The sequence below is a fragment of the Pogona vitticeps genome, chromosome 4, assembly GCF_051106095.1.
Source record: "Pogona vitticeps strain Pit_001003342236 chromosome 4, PviZW2.1, whole genome shotgun sequence".
NCBI lineage: Eukaryota > Metazoa > Chordata > Lepidosauria > Squamata > Agamidae > Pogona > Pogona vitticeps.
Genome location: NC_135786.1, coordinates 202,635,622 through 202,656,523, shown reverse-complemented (window position 1 = coordinate 202,656,523; position 20,902 = coordinate 202,635,622). Strand labels below are relative to the sequence as shown.

Sequence of the window (20,902 nt, the reverse complement as noted above, 5' to 3'; positions counted from 1 at the left end):
AAATAGAATTATGTGTATGCCATGAAATATTGAAATAAATAATTATGGTAAATTGAAGATTGTCAACCAATAGGAGGATGGAAACCTGAGGCAAGTGGCTCACCGAATGATACTTTCAGTTGAAACTTCCTTCATTTTGACTTACAGTTGATGTCTGGTTATTTTGATAAACTTCCACAAGATTATATTCTCTACTTAGAACAACCAAATACAAGGCACAAGCTAACAAAATTTTAAATTAATGATTCTAGTTGGTAGAAGTTAGGTGTCTATTAACTTATCCTCTTTCATTGGAAGCAATAGAGGATAAAATTAGGAGCTCATGTGGTATAGTGGTTAGAATGCTGAATGTAGGGCTCAGGAAATCTGGGTTCAGATTCCTGCTTTACCATGGAAATTCTCTGGGGTGGTAGTGGTAAAACCACAACTTAAATATTTGACATACCTTCAAATCCCTTTTAAGATAGAAGAAACCCCATGGCACATAACACATACCAAAGTGCCTAATAGTAACAGTAATGGAAGTGGAAGCCACACTATACTTTTTAAAAAATCAACATTCACAAACAAAATCACCTGTAAATTGCACATATGTCAATGTGTGAAATCGTATTGAATATTGTAGTGGTTGGATTGGTTCTAAAGAGTTTAAACTTAGTCAAACCCATTGAGAAGACCCATTTAAATAAATCCTGTATTTCCCTGGAAATATGTTAAATATGACTGAATCTTGATCTTGAAATGTGATTGAATATAAGTTAAATATTTTTAAATGCTTTGGTTTCTAATAACAACTATGAACTTATCTTTTTAAAGAGAAATCAACAGTTGAGATCTGTTGATCTTAAGAGTCCTTAGATCTTAAAAGTACTTAGCTTTGCCTAGACTATATCCATTGCTTTCGTAACCAATTTATAGCAACCTTAAGAGAACTTTCAAGGCAAGGGACATATTTAAGGAGTGGATTTATCACTCTCACACCCCATGAGTTTCCATGACTGAGTGGGGATTCAAAACCCAGGCTTCCTGAGTTCTAGTTCATCACTCTTCAGCACACTGGGTATCATGTCCATTTCTAGTTCTATATTATTCTCTTAACTAACAAAAATAAAATCTCTTATTTTTATTTTCAAAATATTTTAAAAGCCTAGCTGATATTTCATAATCACACAAATATAAATCACATCACTGTTTTTGTGGAAACAAAAAAACACATCAGGTATAAGGATTCTGATGTATCTGAATAATACTTCAGTTTTTTTTCTTTGCCCACAATTAAATGTATTTGGAAAAATATACTCACAGTAATTACGTTCTAACTACAAATCACAGTTATTCCCTGTGCTGAGAGTTTTATTAAAATGAATAAGCAAATTATTGCCAACTCATTTGACAAATGATTATTGTATTAAATTTCCCTATGTCTTCACATTGAGAATGCATTGAAATGTTAATAATAAATCATTATAAAATGTTTTGTAGGGATACTGTAATGTTAGTCTGTTTTCATCTTGGCCTTTTAGACAGTTATGTATTACACACAACTTGGTGTGTGAGAATTAGACTTCAGTGGGACTATACATAAGGGTTGTTTAGTATGAAGTGACATGTATAGAAATAACACATTGTCTTTGAGAAAAATCAAGTTTGAAAACCAATAAAAGTTGTTTTTCTTGACAGAAATATAATGGCATGACATAGGCACGTCTGTAGATGTGAAGAGCATTACTGTGATACCAGTTCATCATGTTATAGAAGGCAGAGGACACAGTGGTCTCAAAGCTCCAAAGCAGGCAGTGTACAAATAGCTCAAATAATGTTAGGAAATGATTCCCCTTCTTCTCCCCAGAAGGTAAATAAAGAGAAGTTAGTCTTATTGCAAGCACAAAAACAGATAGAAAGATTGGGGGGGGGGTCATTAGAGCTACTGTTATGTATAAGTTCCCCAAGAAAAAAAAACCCAAGGGAATCCACAAATGCAAGGGCAGAGCTTAGGAATTTTTATTTCTTTCTTTGATTCTTTCGTCTCATTACCCCTGTCAAAATGACTCAGGCAGCTATAGAACTAAATTACTTAACACAAACAATATAACTTTGGGAGCTGAATTGCTTTAAGGTAAGAAATAGACATGGGTGTTTCATAGTTGTATCCAGGAGATGTAAATATGAAGGGCGCCACCACAGGTGCCATGGCGATCTAATCCCTCTCCCCAAAACCAGCCTGGTCCACTCACCAGGCTCCGTGTAACACGTGTCCATCAGCATCGCTGTTGCACCAATTGTGGAAGCAGTCCTGCCTTTCTCCACAACCAACTGGTCAACAGCTGAGTGGGGTCAGAATTTTATGTGGGGACTCTGGGAATATTTGCAAATTGTTAGTATTTCAAGCAAAGTTTCATGCAGCTGTTGGCCAGAATCCTTTGGTGTGTGGTTGTGTTGATGGAAGGGCCATGGCAAAACTCACAGCAAGTAGCCACTAATTAAAGAGCCATAGATTTAATTTTTCATTGTACATCGACTGAAAGGTTTGGGACACAACCAGAAATCCAAGTCATCACAAAGCATTTAGTATTGACAAATCTTTAAAAATAAAGATCATCATTTTTTATTGTAAATAAAGATATAAATAAACATTATGAGTTAGTAAATTATAAGGTAACTATATTATTAATAATAATAACCTTAGAACTGCAGAGCTGGAAGGAACCCTATGGGTGATCAAGTCCATCTCCTGTCAACAAGGCACAGTGGGGAATCAAACGCCCAATCTCCAATTCCACAGCAGAGACCTAAACCACTGAGCTATCCAACATTGTGTTGTGGGTAAATTCTTATTAATAATAATTATGATCTGATTTTTTTATTGATAAAGTATATTCTTGATAAAGCTTACATAGGATTGTTGTTAGTTCTGCTACGCACCTTCTTTTCAAGGAGCATATGCTTTTGAAACTTGACTTCAAATTTAGTTTTGTGATTGGGGGCTGCTAGTGAAAAATAGTTTATCACACATGCAGTCATTTGGATGTGCCTAATGTTGCTCCTCTGATTTCAGAGTAGCTGAAATCCAGCAGTTAAGTCATAACTAGTCACAATCAATGGAATCTATAGAGGAATTGACTCATTAATCCCCACTGATTCAATGGGACTACTCTAGTTGTGACCTACTACTGGATTTCAGCCTATCTGTTTTTAAAGAAGATAATTATTTTGTGATTTTTTTGTATGCATGTGTGAAGATAAAGTAACAAGGATGAGAAGTGTGTACAGTACTCTGAGTTCCATGCAAAAGTGAGATATAATGTAATTTAAAAAAAAACAGAGCAAGCGATTTCCTCTCTTCCAACACTTTCAGAATAGGAGATATTACTATCTATTAAATGGTCATATTATAATATCTTCATATCTACACACGAGCTGATATCCTATAGCATAGCTTTATGTGTGGAGTGGTGATAATGTCATCTTGAGCAACAAGACAAAGCTGATTAAAGTCTTCTTTTGGAGATTTTAGGGTGCATCCAATTTCATGTAATTGTTTATAAATCACATGTACCCCAAAACAACTTTTAATTAGTGATTTGTCTTTAATCAGTGGCAGTTTGCCAATGATATGTTGTTATCACCATTGCACATGTAGAACTGCATAAATGGATTTCCTCCATAGTCACTACATTATATTAAAGAAGAACTATTTAAGGAATAAGCTTGCACTTCAACATTAGTCCTGCTAAGAAGAGATCATATTGAAGTCAATTGGACGTTATTCACAATTAAGTGACACTTATTTCAGTAGGTGTATTCTAGGTAAGTCTAATGCTGAATTTACCTGAAAGAACTCAGAGATGGAGAATATCTTTTGTATATCTTGTGTGATTCAATTTTGCCATGTTTCAACTTTTGAAAATGATGCAAAATGCTAACAGACCTATTACAGTAATTTAATGATCTGGGAATGCCCAATGTTGTGTCCCATATGTCTGTGTGAAAGTTGAAAAGGCTGTGAAACAGAGCCTTCTCTGTTTTGGTGCCTCTTCTTTCCAAACAACCCTGATTGAATTCTTGTGTGAAGATTTTTTAGCAGGCAAGTGAAAACTTTTCAGTTAAGTTCAGCACTCAATACTTAGCAAGTGAGTTGCAATCTTTAAGTTTTATTTTGGTACATTTTATTAATTACTGTTATTTTATTATGTCTTGTAATTATCATAAATCACCCTAGATATGATTGAAATGAAAGGTGCCTTATATTGTTATTTTATTGTATTTTGCAATTTAAAAATGCCACCTGTGGAGAAGTTGTTTTCAGAAAGGGTTGCTGAATTTTTTTAAAAGGTCAAACTGAAAATACAGGAATATGTCATTTGAACTTTAATAAGTCTTTTTCAAACTTACTTTCCAATGCCTAGTACACATGCATAGTAACTAGCTTTAATGCTTTTAGTGGAAGAGTCATCTTTTAGTGAAACTACATTCTTGAACAAGATGCCCTTGAGTATCATTGACCTGACATCTTGAGCCATAGGCAACTAAAGTCCTGTTGATTTAAACAGAATTTACTGTTGAGTAAGTTGTACATAAGTACCAGTGTTAACTAGGCATGAAATGAAAATAATAGGAAAACATGCATAAGAAAAAAAAACTGTTAGTTAACCACTCTTCCCCCCCCCCCCCCGCAATACAGAATCAACTTAGATGAGTTTGTGGAGAGTGGGAGCAACAACTGGGAGAAACAAGACTCTTAATGAGCAAATAGCTGACACTATGCCCCATCCCCCAGCACTAATACAGCAAATAGTTCACAAAATGGAAGAAATTACATTAAAAACATTCTGTTTGTACTGAAATACATTTTGCAGATGCTGTTGATGTTTTGGCAACTAGTTCTCTTTTGTCAAACAGTTGTCAGATGAGATATTTCATATCACACAGTACTGTATTACCTAAAAAGCAATTACATTTTACATCTCATCAGTGTATTAACCATGCATCTAAGCTTTATTAAAAGATTATTAAAATATTCACAGTGGAATCTCCTCCAAATCCAAGGTCTCTGTTGATCTGCATACACCTGTCTTATACAGAAAATAAGCTACTTGTCTGTTAACAACTGTAAACATATATTTGTGTATAAACAATTGTAAGACAGACAAATTCAAACTTAATTTATTCCATATATTCCAACTGATCTGGACATAAAACAGATGAAAGGAATTACTTTAGTATCCATTGCCAAAATTCTAAAGATAATTACTAGAATGATATTTTCATTGGTATAACTATATTTTCATTTTAGAAACTTATAATACTTAGTATGTTGCATTATTTTTTTTGTGCCTAACCTATTTGCAAAACGGGAAGGCCAAAGTAGTCATCTACTTTTAATATTCTTTCTAGTAAAAGTTCAGTTTTAACAGTGTCCTGGAGAAACAAGCGTTTTCTAAAAAAATAATTTCATTTGTACTGATAAGTTTCGGGTGGAATCATTTTATCATGGCCAATAAAAAGTATGATGTTTCAATAAATTTATTTCTAGCACCATATAATCAAGCATTATAAACAGCACTTTGAGCATGAAGTTTCAGCAATACAAAGAAGGCAGTACCTCTGTTTATATTGGCTACAGGGACAGACCCAATAGAAATATGTGGATTTTGACCTTAACCTTCCATATATGGTAGACGTCTGTCCCATGACTTTTTCCTGTGCTGAAGAAAAGAGACATCCTAGTTGTGTCGGTTCAAGATACCATGGCACAACTTTTTGTCTTCCTGGGAAGTTTCATCAATATAGTTTCTTCAGAAAATGTGTAAGTTGGACATTGCAGCTAAAAGACATCTTGCATGTATAAGAAAGGCTTCTGTTCACAAAACGTATTAACTGAAGGTAAGACTAGATTCAATATATGATACAAGAATGTGAAACAGATTCTAAATGTAAGTTTGAAACCAGTTTCATTGAGGGCATTTGAGCTTTATAGACAGCTTACAGCTTTTTTTCCCTTTGGAAGCGAATTACTTATTTTTGAGGGGGCACGGTTCATTTACAACGGTACCTGTGTATCCTAAGATTGGTTAAATAAGTTATTCTGACTTACTGTATTATTTTGTTATTTTGAATTTTAAATAAGTAACAGTGGTATTAACACATAATTGGTGAAGAATTATCTAAAAACATTAGGTCAGTCACTTATATAAAGTTTTTTTTAAAAAAATAATTTCCTAATTATTTTAGATACATAAAATGAAAAAAAACATAAAAATAATGGGAGCATAATAAGAAGACAAGGAAGAATGAGTGTATAATTACCACGAAAAGAAAAAAAAGAAACAAGAAAAATGAAATCTAAGTAGGATTGTGTTCAAATGATTCATTTTGCCCACTGTCGTTTGTATCTATACATTATGGACTGTTGAAAGGTTTGTGGTTATTGTGTCAGATTGCTTGATGTTGGCACAGGGCAGGGTTTAGTGCAGGTTAAACATTTCAGAATTGACTTTTTTTTCAAGTATTCGTAGTTTTGCTCCTTTATTAGGCAGCCCGGAACAAATCTGTTACACATCCCACCGAGTTCAGCCGTGATTGTTGCCTGGCTTTGAACAGTGGGGGCTGCTTGCTCGTCATCTTCTTGAGGGAGATTTTCTCGGCTGAATTCCCGGCTCGTCCTTTCTTCTGGCCTTCCTTGAGGATAGAAATCTACCTTAAAAGAAAATGCCCCGTGAAACGATTCCCTCAGTCCACCTCATTCATCTCCCAACTTCCCCCGGGCAGAAAAGAAGACAGGTCGCTCGGAGAGCGAAGATAAGACTTCCTCGCGTCCTCCTACCGTAGCTATAAATGACTCGGTGGTGATAGTAATGCCTCGGCAGGGAGGGGGGGGGGAATTTAAAAAGCAAGCAAGCAAGCAAAGGGGTGGGGTGGGGAACCCCAACCCGTTTCTTGACAGGGCGCACTCCGGCTGCTTTCTTCCCCCTCAGCTGTTTATTCACATACCGCGGGATCCTTCATTTGCATACCAAAATTGCTCGCCCGCAAAGGTTGCCTCTCAGATAAGCCAGCCCAGGCCCGAGTCCCGATTGTTAGCAGTTGTTAAACCAATAAGGAGGAGGAGGACGGGAGAGAATAGCTGTGGTTTGCATTACAAATAAACAAAAGGCGAAAGCGGGGCGTTGTGGTTGTGTGCGGGTGGGGTTGGGGTGGGGGGGGAGAGAGTGAAGCCTTAAGGACTACCTTGGGATAGACCTACACGAGTGGGCAAACTTATAGGCAGAAAGAGAGAGAGAGAGAGAGATGAAGATTGGGCTGTTTCTTTGTTTGCTCAGCCTCCGGAGCGACCCTATCTCGGGCCGCGTCCGCTGAGGGGGCAAAAAGAGAGCGAGAGAGCGCCTCGGCTTCCCAAAGTGGGATTTTGAGCGGGAATTTCAGGAGCGGCGCTTTTTGGAATTGAGCGGTGCTGCTGCTGCTCCTGCTGCTGGAGACGAACTCTTGGTTGCCATTTCTGACTTTAAGCCTTCCTGGGAAAAGTCTTCGTGGGCTGTTTTCTCTGAAGAAACCAACAACCGCCGCACTCGCTTACCCGACTCTCTCTCTCTCTTTCACATACACAAACTCTTACGCCGTCCCTCTCTCCCCCTCCACCACCCCCGCGCGCACACTCACACACACACACACACACACGTTCAATTGGCAGGCACAGCCCGCGGCGGCTGCCGCTACCGCCGCCACCACAGCCGTCCCTCTCGCTGACGGACAGACGGACTCGCTCCTTCACTCCTCGTCGGGTCTAAACTCGGATTTGCCCTCCAGCGGGAGCTGCGATCCTTGTTCCCCAGACTGTGGGGAGTGATGGGGCCAGAGTAGCTGCTCCTTCCCCCCCCCTCTTTCCTTTCCTTTTTTCTTTTTAATGGGAGAGTTTGGTTTTGTGATGAAACCCGGCCAGGTTGTTGAGCTTTTCATTCAGGAATAAAAAGTATGTGAGCTGCGGTGCTTGGTTAAGTCAGAGGGAAACGTGGAGGGAGTGCTTTTAACCCTGGTGGATGCAGCAGAGCCTTTCACTGTAAGTACAAACCCGGGTCTTTTAAAAAAGCAGCATGGATTTTACAACTGATGCCCTGTCTGACGAAACTGGAAGAGAGATTTCTCCCAACCCATCCCCGCCGGCCTTTCGGGCCACCTTTTTGTGTGGCCGAACTGAAGGTTTAAGGCGAAAACACCCTCATTAAATGGCCTGATTGCAAAACGAGTTTGTTTTGTTTCCACCCCCCCCCCAAGGATCCTAGTAGTCTTCCAGCTTGAGATCTCCTGCACGTTTCTTTCGCCCTCCCCTTATCCTTATAGTCGACGTCACCTTTTATTTATTTATTTATTTATTTATTTATTTATTTATTTATTTATTTATTTATTTATTTATTTATTTATTGCAGCTAATGTTAGTTGTCTTTCGTGGCTCGCTTTCGTACGAATCGGATGAGTTGTATGGCATGCAGTTTCTGACCAGGGTTTGATGTCTTGAAGTTTGATTTCTAATGGGTAATCGATAAGAAACAGCATAAAGACGCATATTTGTAGTCTTAGGATTTTTTTTTTAAAAAAAAGCACGCCATAAATCGGAAAGAAAATCAAATAAATTTAGAGGAAGGACGTGTGGTGGAGATTTTGACAGCTCCTTCTGAAACAGGAAATCCTAGGAAATATCTTTAAATACGAGCAAGCCTCTGTTGAACCTTCAAGGTGGGAGTTATCAAAATGACAATATAACTACTTGACAATATAATATATTGTTAGGTATTGTTGAGAATTCAGTCCTTAGGAAAAAAAGTAGTAAACAAGTTCTTTTTAAAGTATAACCATATTTTATATCATGCTCGTGAGTTATGAGAGGCGTTCAATATTTGTTTCTTTCCTTCATTTATTTTATAATGTCATTAAAAAAAAACCCCACAAGCATCAGATCATGTTAAAATAAGTTCATTGACAAATTTTAGGTTTATGCGATGGGGAATGTTTACCACATAAGATCAACATTTGATCGTGTCTTAAGGGATCCCAGTTGTCATCTAATAAATTAGAGTTGAAACAGCTAATTGTAGAGATCATTTTCTAGATGGTAAAAATATTTGTGGGGATGTACATGTGACTTTTGTTTTTGGTTTCTGCCTTAGGCATACTTGCTGGAATGTATATGTTAAAAATTCCTCTGTGATTCTGCTCCCCCATAAATCTTGAGAGAATTATGGATTGCATAATTGCTTGGCATTGAGTTTATATAAAACAAAACACATTTATTAATGTAATCTTGGCGTACTCTGGGGTTAGTGTCTTCTCTTAGCATAATACCTTTAGCTATAGGAAAGTTAAATCCCTGAGAAGTGTCAGATTTAAAAAAAGGCATTGTTTTATTTTAGTGGCAGGGATGCACAAAGTGTAAATCTAAGGGAATAATTTTGTTACATTTTGTTTGATGTTTAATAATACATTTTAAAATTGATTCCAATAATTGGCACATTCACACCGTCTTTTGTACTGTTAGGGATGGGAGAATGACTGCCTTCATTGCCCTAACACTTACAGTTTTGTTGTTTCTGAAGACTTCTCACAGAGTGACACTTGTCTTCTGTTTTACATTTCAGTCACTTGCCAAAATGTTGGAGAGTTGATTAATAGGCAGATGATAATGGTGTTCAGTTTGGAATGGGGGAACGCACCATACTAATTAATTCCAATTTTAACAATATGCTATACAAATGTTAAAGTACTTTTGAATTCGAAATGGCATATATTGAACACAACAGAATTTGATATATTGACAATGAATTGTGGTTTCCCTCTCTTTTTCATTTCAAAATCAATGACTAGCCCAAGTCAAGGAATTTAACTTCCTTGAAAATAAGATGAGCTTTCTGAATAAAATGTGTACAATTAGAATGTTGACATTCTCTTTAATATTTCTGGTTTAGGTAATAACTGACAAACTGACATATGAGATATTTATTTCACCAGGCATAATTTTTTTTTTACCTTCAAAATTTCCTTCCAACTGGAAGAAATATTTTTTAAGTACAGGCATTTTATAAGAATTGCTTCTAGCAAGTGAATTTTTAGAAGCCTGAAAAATGAATATGTTAGACAAGTACCTACATTTATTTGATCTGTGCTGGTGTGATCTAGAATCCTTTCCCATTTACAGTTTACTTTTCACAGAACATTATTAACTTTTTGGCTTCATACATGATTTTCTGTCAGATGCTTTTGATTTGTAATTTACCAAAGTATAATAAACAGAGCAAAAGTCATGCGCTTTTGCCTGCATCTTGAGCTCTGTGGTAGGGAAAATGTGATAAAATGTGTACCTTAAGTCTTGTTTGATGATGTCTCAAAGTAGGTTTGCCTTCTGGAAATAATTTCTGGGGTTGAAGAGCATGGTATTAACAGATTTAATGTGGCTATTCAGTGGATTGGTGGAATACTATGTGAGGTTTAGCAAAATGAGAGAGACAAATTGAACATGAACAAAACCTACATCTGTGAAGAATTATGAATTTAATTAGAAAAACGGAAACTTAGAATATTTCATTAACTAGTCATAAATTGATTTTGCTGCTTTAAGATTACTTAAATATCATTTTAGTGCTAAGATGCTAGTAGCTTTACCATCATCATCTTTTCTTTTTCATTGCACTGAATACAGAGAGGCAATATATATGATCTATATTAAGCTTAAGGCTTGATTAGTATACAGTCACGCTCCAAGTGATGAAGTGTTTATGTCTCTTCTCTCTTGGAAGGGAAAACTTGCCATTTAAAAGGCTGTTGGTCAAATGTCATGGCATATAGCAATCCTGTCCCCTGTTTCTAAAATTTCAGTTCTTGAGTAGATTCTGTTAATTTTTGCAATATTCTGCCTTGTGGAATAACATTTTTCAATGTTTTTAAAATATTTAACTGTTTTATATTGTTTAATTGTTGTATTCCACACTGAATATCGGGTGGAATAGAAATATTTTAAATAAATAAAATGAATAACCCATGAGCTATAAATCTGTATTTTTGAATACCACCTATTTGTAAGAGTCTGTTACATAATAATCCATATCAACAAATTATAGTTTTATAAGTAGTTGCAACAGTGCTGTTTTCCATAAATTGGCCCTTGTAACTGCAGCTACTTATTACATTGTAACATTTTGAAGTCTTGATTTAAAAAAAAAAACCCCAAAGCATGTGAAGTGTAGCATTTTGTAAACTGTAACTAATTTCACCAACATGTGTGTCTAATTGCTGTTTGTATTTATTTTTTCTATACCACTATGTGGATTCACTTGACCAAACTAAGTAAGGATTAGTAGTTTTAAAGTTATTTTGATTAAAGAATCATTTTTAAATAGCATAACACACAACACATGTTTTAAATAATCCTTACTAGGCAAATGGCTGTAACTGTAGTATGACTAATGAACATGAAGGTCTTGGATATGCATTCTCACAGCCAATAGCATATTAAAAATATATGCAAATATGGTATCTTATATGTAAATATAAGTTCCAGGTTTTTAAGAGATGGCAGTAGTGAGATATTTTATCAGTAATGACCACTTTTAAAAGAACTAATAAATTGTAAGCTATAAGTGGATATAACCTCTTAAAAATATGACATAAATAAATATTATTAGCAATTTAATTAAAAATGATTGCTTTTAAATGGTCCTCCAAGAGATAGCTGTTAAGTATGCTTTGTTTACTTAAAGTATGCTTTAATTTATTCAAGGTGTATTGGAGTAGCAGGAGAGAACATATCCTAAAGGCATTCTATTGCACTGTCTTGCATTAAGAGTAAAAAGTTTCCATTTTACACTTGAGTCTTTTTTCTCTTCCTTCTTTAAAAATATGACTTAGCTCTTAGAAACATCCATCTGATACTCCAACTTGATTTGGCTTGCTATGGTCTATTAAAAAACACACGGTGAAGCATTTTAAATACTGCTAGAATGCAAAAAGTTTCAATTTTTCTATCTGTGCTAGTGCATGCTTCCCGCCATAATGTGTAACATTATATTTTGTCTGCCTGCTTATAGGAGTGGTGTACTCTTGCTAAAGCAGTAATTCTGTCTGTGATTAAAAATAACAAAAACTACAGACACATAAGTGAGATTTGGCTGGATGACTTTTATGGCACTTAAAATGTCTCATCTCTCTTGTCTTTGTTCTGTGATCATCTAAGAGATGTCAGTTCAGGTTGGGTGGAAGTCAGACGTTTAAACAATATATGTCATAGCTGGGAAGTTTTGTTTGTGCTTTCAAGCCAGCAGCCGATCTTCACCTGAGCTTTACCACCTGCTAGAAGTTGTTAGGAACTTTGGAGGGAATTCTGTATCAAAGGCTCTTCATTAAATACAACCTAACAACGCATCCTTTAGTAATAAGCAACAATGCCATAAAAGCAAAGAAGGTTTGGTCTTAAAAAAGTAATTCCCCCAAAGTCTCCATATTCATTGAGAATACATAAGAGTGGTTAATGATGACAGTGTTCATTTTAGTAATACATTCTTTGCTGTGCATGTTTTAAAACAAATATGGTTTTCCATATTTGGTCATTCAGAAGCATATATAGTTTTTTGCAGTTTAACATATTGAAGGAGGAGGAGCAGAGAGGAGGAAGGGAAATCTTTGGCCTAGTTAGACATGCAGTAACTTCCCAGTTTATAGAGTTGTGATACTGTACTTTACTTCAGGGTTAGTTTACAATGGTAGTAATACTACCTACAATCCTTTAATGCTTGCTGGAAGCTAGGCTTGGAGACATACATGAGAGAGGGGATGGTGGTGATGGGGGGTGGGGACATAGAAACTAATGTGATAAGGATAAGAGACTGTCAAGAGTTAAGGAGTGGGAGGGAGCTGTGCTTCAGCCAGTGATAAGAAAGGCTGAAAGACCTTCAGAGGTTGGTGGGGAATACTGTTAGAACTTCTGTCCTTAGATATATGCTTGCTTTGTTAATAGCTACCTTACCAGGGCACTTTCCCCTAAACTACCTTAGCAAGTCTGCTTTGCCTGTTGATTGGGGGAGGGGTAATCCAGTGTGCAGCTGTCATAGGCAAGTGATGAATCACTATCCCGTCATTTGGCTGCCTTCCCCATGACATGGGCAGGAGGGGGGGGGGGAATAGACCTGCTGGAGGAAACAACAGTTGAGGCTTCAATTTAAAGACAATATGTCTTTCACTGTAGCAGTGCCCCCCTTCCTTCTCTTTTAGTTAAAAGACAGCATTACCATCCCTAGGAAGATTTCTTTGTTTAGTCAGATTAAGACCTGACATGAACAGAGAATAACAGAATCTTCTATTTGTGTCCCTGGTTTGCAGGTGCAAGAATTCCAAACCAGTTCAGATGTTGCTGTTTCATCCATTTGCAGGTAAGGATAATGTGAGGCTGGCCTTTCAGCTTCTTAGATGAAAGATTTTTAAAACTTAATGGCATAGGCATGAGAATGAGTTTTGGTTTTTTGCTTATTTTAATCTGGTGAATATTATTTCAGTACTTTATGTAGAAATGCTGATGTGCACTGTGGAAGAAGTTAAAATATATAGAAGATTCTGTCTATGTAAGTGTTCATACTTCACGTGTATACTTTGGTGTATTTTAACATTTTAATATTACTTGAATTTGAAGAAAACACATTTTTTAAATAAAGTGGAAATTTCCAAGCAAAAAATTTAAAATGAAGCATCAATAGCAAGCAGATTTACAGGAGGAATGCAGTATAACTCTAGAAGATAAAATATGTATTCATTTGAGCAGTGAAATTCCCTCTGTTTACTTGGTAGTAATCTCCACTGAGTTCAATGGGATTAACACTGAAGCATGTGTGCACAGGTTTGCATCTGTACTTCAGCTACTGTGAGAAACATCTGATAAATATAAACTGATGATAATATTTCACTGAAATTATGAAGATAGCAAAAGTCATTGGCATTTTGGAAACTTGGGCTTATTTATTTTTGTGAAAATCCACTTATTCTAATGTAAGTGATTTGAATAGTGCTTGTTATCTATCTAATGACTGTGTTCTGGTCATAAAAAAGAAAATGGAGATTGAATTTACAAAAATAATTACTGCTATGAGGTATCTTAGCATTTTGTTTCAGTGTAGTTAACAGATACAATAGATACAAATAAATAGAAGAAATATACTCCATAAAATATGTGCAAATTTTGCACCTATTTTCAGTTCTTGTTTCATGCTGTTTTAGTGGTACTACAAGTGCTGCAGAGTGCTAAGGCACACTGATGCTGTGTAGATTCATCATGGATTGGGCTTATCCTTTTTCAATTGGGCACACTTTATGTAATCCACAAAGCAAACAAGAGAGCAGACATAATAATGTTTTAATGCTGCATTTGTTTCAGCAGAAACAGAGGAACAATTAAGTAGTTTGCCAGAGTAAACACATGCATCAGGAATATTTCATTCCATGTCAGGAGACTATTGGTTCAACTATTGCTTGAAATGTTTTATTTGGTTTGGAGGCTCATTAAATTGAATTGAGTGGTAAATTATGTGCAAATAGTGTTATTTGATTTTTGGGAAGCATTTTTAAGTTTGTTCTAAAACATGCTATATAAAGGAAGTATCAGTGAATGAAGTATCACATATTTTGTACCATTAAACTTTGCAAATTTGATCATTTTTGCTACTTTTTTTCTTCCAACCACAGGTCTATGGAAATGCAGGATCTAGCCAGCCCACATAGCCGTCTCAGTGGTAGTAGTGAATCTCCTAATGGCCCCAAACTTGATAACTCTCAGATAAATAGCAATTCCATGACTCCAAATGGCACAGAAGGTGAGTTCTTGTTTGTCTTTATATATACTTACTGCATGATATTATTTTTTCGGTAGGCCAAACTTTTTACTAAGATGGCAAACGTGTCTGGGCTGTATCACCTTTGGCTGAAGGTAGGGGCTGACTAGTTTTGTATCTGGAGCAAAGATTATCATATGAGTTTAATTATAATAACCAACCCATTTCCTCAATGATGGTTTGACCCTTGAACTAGCACAATTGTTAGAGCCAAACTCTCAGTACCAAAATGGAGATCCAATGGCATTCTGCTAAAAATATTTTCAGCAACATGACCCTTGTGAGGATTTGGTTGCTGATATGGAGATGCTTTGATCTGCTGTCTGAAATGCTAACATCCATCACAAAGAAGCAGATCTTAGTTTCTATTACATGTGAAATAACTGTCTAATTAGACACAATTCTGCTGATGTCTAGATTTCTACATTTACACTGCAATTCCACACATGTCTAGCCAGAAGTAATCCACACTTACTGTACTTATAAATGACTGTGTATCAGAATTGCATCCTAATAACAGCATCATGTTAAAAAACAACCATAATGGTTAATTGTGGATATAATTTATAGTAATATAGAAGCTTGATTTTAGCAATTACAGTACAGTGTTTTCATTACCCAATGTTTGCTTGTTTTATCCTAAACTTCAGTTATATGTTGTTCAGTAAGTAAAATAATGAAGGATGAGATGTATGCAAATGAAGACATGTGGATGACTGTATTGTTGACCTTAAATACAATGCCTGTATATTTCAGAGGAGTCATCTATGGTAAAAGATCTTAAAGATTATCATTTCAAAATTCAAGATAGGTATAAGTATAGGTATAGATATGCAGTGCTATGGGCTGAAATGTGAAAAATATGTTGAATGTCCTCCAGGTGTGCATGGAATGAGCAGAAAAATCACAGCAGAACTGTATTGATAAGGGAGTCCAAAGGAAAGAGTACTGAAGAATCTTGAAGTCTTGAACACATCCATTTAGCTTTGTTTAAAAATTGTTTACATATTAGCCATTTCACCAGTGTTTCATTGGAAAGCATTATACAGTATGTTGCGAACAAAAGGCATAAAGCTAGCTTTAAAGGGCTTTGTGAAACCTAAATGTGGATTATATGCTTCCGAGAGAAACATAACATACTGATTTCTGTTAATCTACCTTTCCATGCTCTTTATCTAAAAGTCTCTGCTATGAACTATAACTGAAGACTTCTTGGAATAGCATCTAGAGTAATCTTAAGCAATTTTAGCTATCATTCCACTGAATTTAATGGGGACCATGTTTGTACTCTTAGTCACGTATGCTCATATAGCTTATTTAGGATTTGTTCATTGGTTGGTTTAGTCAGAGCCTTTATTTGGAAGATTTGAGCAGTGTTCCTCATGATAGGACCTTTTGGAGGTAATTAATTCATAGGATTACCATAAACTGGAAGGGACTTGACAGCATATAACAGATTAAAATAAGCATAGATATACGTAGTTCCTATAAAATTAAATCTGTACACAGATAAGGATAGATCAAGTTAATCTGATTAAATTTGCACCCCTATTCACACTTAACTGAAAACAGGCCCCTCTGAAGCTTGTTTCCAAATATGCATGATGAGGACTGTGCTGCTGTGTGTGTGTAAATTAGACGTAGATCTATTAATACATTTGGATCTGTTATTGGCCATTAAACTATTAACTTCTGATTTTCAACTTAAAATGTAAATATACTTACTCATCCTAATGAAATCCAGAACCTGCCTCTGCTCCAAAACAAATTTACATGAAAGTTGTCATACTGATTTCAATGTAACAATCCCGTGTACCTAGCATTAGACCCTGAAGTATTGTCTCTTAATATTAATTTTTAAAGAGGATATAGTTCTTCTGTTGGACATTTTTGAATGTGTAATTTTAAATCTTTCATAAAAAAAACTACTTGCATTTTATTTTCTTGCAATTTTCCTTTAGGTGACATGACTCTGCTCAGCACTGCAGACTGGTTGTTAAATACTAATACACAGACCACTGCAGGTTTGTGTAGCTGTGGTGAATGCACAACTGTTAGCATGCATTTTAAAGTTTTGCAAAAATGATGAAATGTTGTGACTCTAATTGTCTCTAATAAAAAATAGTAAAAACTGTGGGTTCTTCTTTGTGAGTGACAAGTAAATAAAGTCACAACCTTATTCATCCTTATGGGAAATAAAATCTGTTGAATATTGTAGGACCTCTGAGTAAGCATGTGTAGGATCATGCTGTAAAGACAATTTTCAGGAAAAATAATATTATTTATACTCTTACTCTGCCTTTACACTATAAAACAAACACAAAAGAAGCAAATTAAAAAGATGCAACTATAAAACCATTGACATCACCTCAGTGTAAAAATAGTTAAAATCTTCGTAACCAATATGGAACAACCTTTGCTTCACAAGAGATTATATAGTAACTACTGTATAAAGTGAAAATTGCTTTAGTTTGTTGAAATGAGAATGATCTTTATTGGCAGAGTTCTTTACTTTTTGCTTAGTTTTGGTGAAGGATATTCAAAATCTGGAAGAGACAGTTGGATAGTAGTAACTTTTTTAAAACCTGAAAAACTGTTCTAGAGATGGTTAAGTGTTAAAAATAGAAAGTTAAATATATTCATAAAAAAACCCTGAATATATTGAGTTGATGGAAATGTTATTCCTGTGTGCTTCCTACATACCTCTCTTGAAATTATAGCATAAAGAATGCACGATCTGTTTGTTAGTTGCATGTGATCTGGAAATATGTCATTAGACAGTCAGAATGGACCAGATTCTCCCACAGCATATCACTTTGATACGGCATTGTAATGAGATTATAATAGAAATAAGAAAAGGCTTTTCAGGAAATTTCTCATTATGTGAATGCAGTTCTAAAGCAATGTTAGAATTTATGTTATTATAGAATATTGTCACAGAGAATTTTATACTCTAAACTAAATGTCTTTTACTAAGTTAAAAACAACAAACAAACAGTTCTATTTCAAACACACATTCTTTAATTCCTTTCTACAGTATTGCAGGAGGACATGGTTGATAGATATTTATCTGTTAGGAGTTAATATTTTTCACCTCACACTTAGTGGTCAATGGGAAGGAATTAGAATTAGGTGGGTGACAGAATGCTTTGATATAATCCATGCATGGTGTTTACTCTTGCAGCGTTACTATATGGTTGAGGTTTTAATGCTGTGCATGCCCATGTGGTAATAAGTCTCACTTATCTCAGTGGGACTTACTTCTGAGTAGACCTGTATGTAATTGTACCATGAACTGAATTATCCAAACACCTTGGTGTAGTGTAGGGGAGAAACTTGATTTCCTTATCCAGAACCTAAATTTGTTCACTCAGAAGGAAGCTCTAGTCAGTTTAACAAAAACTTTATGAGACTTTATTGTGACTCAGGTAGAAATTCAGTCATTTATATATTTATGTTGTTTTCAGAATGAATTTTATTGAAATTAAATAGTTCTTGCCTCACTTGTGGTTTGTGACAAATAACTGATGTAGGTACAATGCATTACAAGAAGGAGTGTCGTGATTGAAACAAGAAGCACATCTAGCAATGGCTAAATGTCTGTTTGTTGGAGGAAGAAGTGAAAGTGAAACCAATTTATCAGACATCCTAGAGTGATTTCTTGTGAAAAATAAAATTTAAAGAAAATCTGGCACCAAGGGTAGTGGGGTGGAGAACTTAATGTCTCCTGATTGGAGTTGCCATGGGTTTCTCAAAGGAGAGAGGCTGGAGTGAGAGCAAAATTTGTAAATCATGCCTGTCTGCACCACTGAGGTATCCACAAAAACGTATGCTTTCACATAGGTTCCTTCCCATTGAAAGGTCAGCGTAGCTGTTTATGAATCCTTGAGCATTTGCTGTTAGTATGTGCTGTGGTCCAAACCTGCACTGCAGCAGCTTTCTTTGTCCTTTTCTGAACCCTCAAGTTACATTGCATTTTTTACATCTCATTGTATATTTAAGATTAGGAATAAAATATAGAATTAGAAGATTCATAGATTAATATGTTATAAATCAACAGAGAAATACTATACTAGCTTTGGGCCCATTTGGGGTATACCAGGCCACTGGTTCTTAACTTTGGTCAGGAGTTTTGGACTGCAACTCCCAGAAGCCTTCACCACCAGCTGTCCTGACTGGGGTTTCTGGGAGTTGCAGTTCAAAAGCTTCCGAGTAACAAAGGTTAAGAACCACTGTACTTGTCAAGTGTATAAGATTTTGCGCTTTCATGGATTGCTGCTTTGTCATGGCAAAGGGGCTTGAGTAATTCAGAGAAGCTATGGGCTATGCAGTGCAGGGACACCCAAGACGGACAGGTCATAGTGGAAAGTTCTGACTAAACGTGATCCACCTGGAGCAGGAACTGGCAAGCCACTCCAGTATCTTTACCAAGAAAACTCCATGAACAGAAACAAAAGGCTAAATGATATGTCGCTGGAAGATGAGCCTCTCAGATTGGAAGGCGTCCAACATGCTACTGAGGAAGAGTGGAGGACAAGTACAATTAGCTCCAGAGCTAATGAAGTGGTTGGGCCAAAGCCGAAAGGACACTCAGTTCTGGACGTGCCTGGAAGTGAAAGGAAAGTCCGATGGTACCAAGAAAAATACTGCATAGGAACCTGGAATGTAAGATCTATTAGCTGGATGTGTTTGGGGAGGTCTGGCCAAGGGGGCAAAAGGACTGCTGTCTTGTCCACAAACCAATATGTCCAGTGAGAGGATGTTCTCCCAGTCAAGGGACATTGTCGGTCCACACCACTCATGCCTAGAACCTGAATCTGTAGAAAAACTTATATTTCTTAAGGTCAGCCTACCAAAGCCCCCTTTAAATTGCAAGAATAAACATTGACATCCTGGACGTCAGTGAACTAAAATAGACGTGAATGGGCAAATTCAATTCAGATGATTATCATATCTACTATTGTGGGCAAGAATTATGTAGAAGAAATTGAGTAGCCCTCATAGTCAACAAAAGAGTGGGAAAAGCTGTACTGTGATATAACCTAAAAAATTATAGAATTATTTCAATACGAATCCAAGGCAGACCTTTCAACATCACAGTAATCCAGGTTTATGCACCAGCCACGGATGTGGAAGAGGCTCAGATTGACCAATTCTATGAAGACTTACAACACCTTCTAGAACTGACACCAAAGAAAGATGTTCTTCTCATTCTAGGGGACTGGGATGCTAAAACAGGGAGTCAAGAGAGAAAAGAAACAACAGATAAGTTTGTCTTAGAATTCAAAACAAAGCAGGGCAAAGCCTAATAGAGTTTTGTCAAGAGAACAAACTAATCATCACAAACACTCTTTTCCAACAACACAAGAGGCGACTCTACACATGGACATCACCAGATGGGCAATACCGAAATCAGATTGATTATGTTCTCTGCAGCCAAGAGAAGCTCTATACAGTCAGCAAAAACAAGACCTGGAGCTGATTGTGGCTCTGATCATCAGCTTTTCATAGCAAAATTCAAGCTTAAACTGAGGAGAGTAGGAAAAACCACTGGGCTAGTCAGGTATAATCTAAACCAAATCTCTTATGAATACACAATGGAAGTAAAGAACAGATTTAAGGAACTATATTTGGTGAACAGAGTGCCTGAAGAACTATGGATGGAGGCTCGTAAAATTGTACAGGAGGCAGCAACAAAAACCATCCCAAAGAAAAGGAAATGCAGGAAAGCAAAGTGGCTGTCCAAGGAAGCCTTAGAAATAGCAGAGAGGAGAAGGGAAACAAAATGCAGGGGAGATAGGGAAAGTTTCAGAAAATTGAATGCAGACTTCCAAAGAATAGCAAGGAGAGACAAGAGGGCCTTCTTAAATGAACTGTCTAAAAATATAGAGGAAAATAATAGAAAAAACAGAGATCTGTTCAAGAAAATTGGAGATATTAAAGGAACATTTTGTGGAAAGATGGGTATGATAAAGGAAAAAAATGATAGGGAACTCACAGAAGCAGAAGTTCTTAAAGAAATGGGAGTGCCTGACCACCTTATCTAT

General features: G+C 36.2%; 1 protein-coding gene across 21 annotated transcripts in view; it reads left to right on the top strand.

The window, feature by feature from the left end:
- The first annotated feature begins 2,138 nt into the window (after positions 1–2,138).
- Positions 2,139–20,902, top strand: part of EYA1 (EYA transcriptional coactivator and phosphatase 1) — a 129,165-nt gene continuing 110,401 nt past the window's right edge. For 5 of the 21 annotated variants that reach the window (XM_078393830.1, XM_078393826.1, XM_078393825.1 and 2 more), the window contains exons 1-4: positions 2,139–5,806; positions 13,357–13,406; positions 14,710–14,837; positions 16,817–16,879. In XM_078393830.1, coding sequence (XP_078249956.1) covers positions 5,672–5,806; positions 13,357–13,406; positions 14,710–14,837; positions 16,817–16,879 — 376 coding nt within the window. In that variant the 5' untranslated portion in view covers positions 2,139–5,671. Of the gene's footprint in view, positions 5,884–7,717; positions 8,054–13,356; positions 13,407–14,709; positions 14,838–16,816; positions 16,880–20,902 lie in introns of those variants that run through there. The other 16 variants (XM_078393831.1, XM_072999037.2, XM_078393829.1 and 13 more) reach the window with 6 other exon arrangements.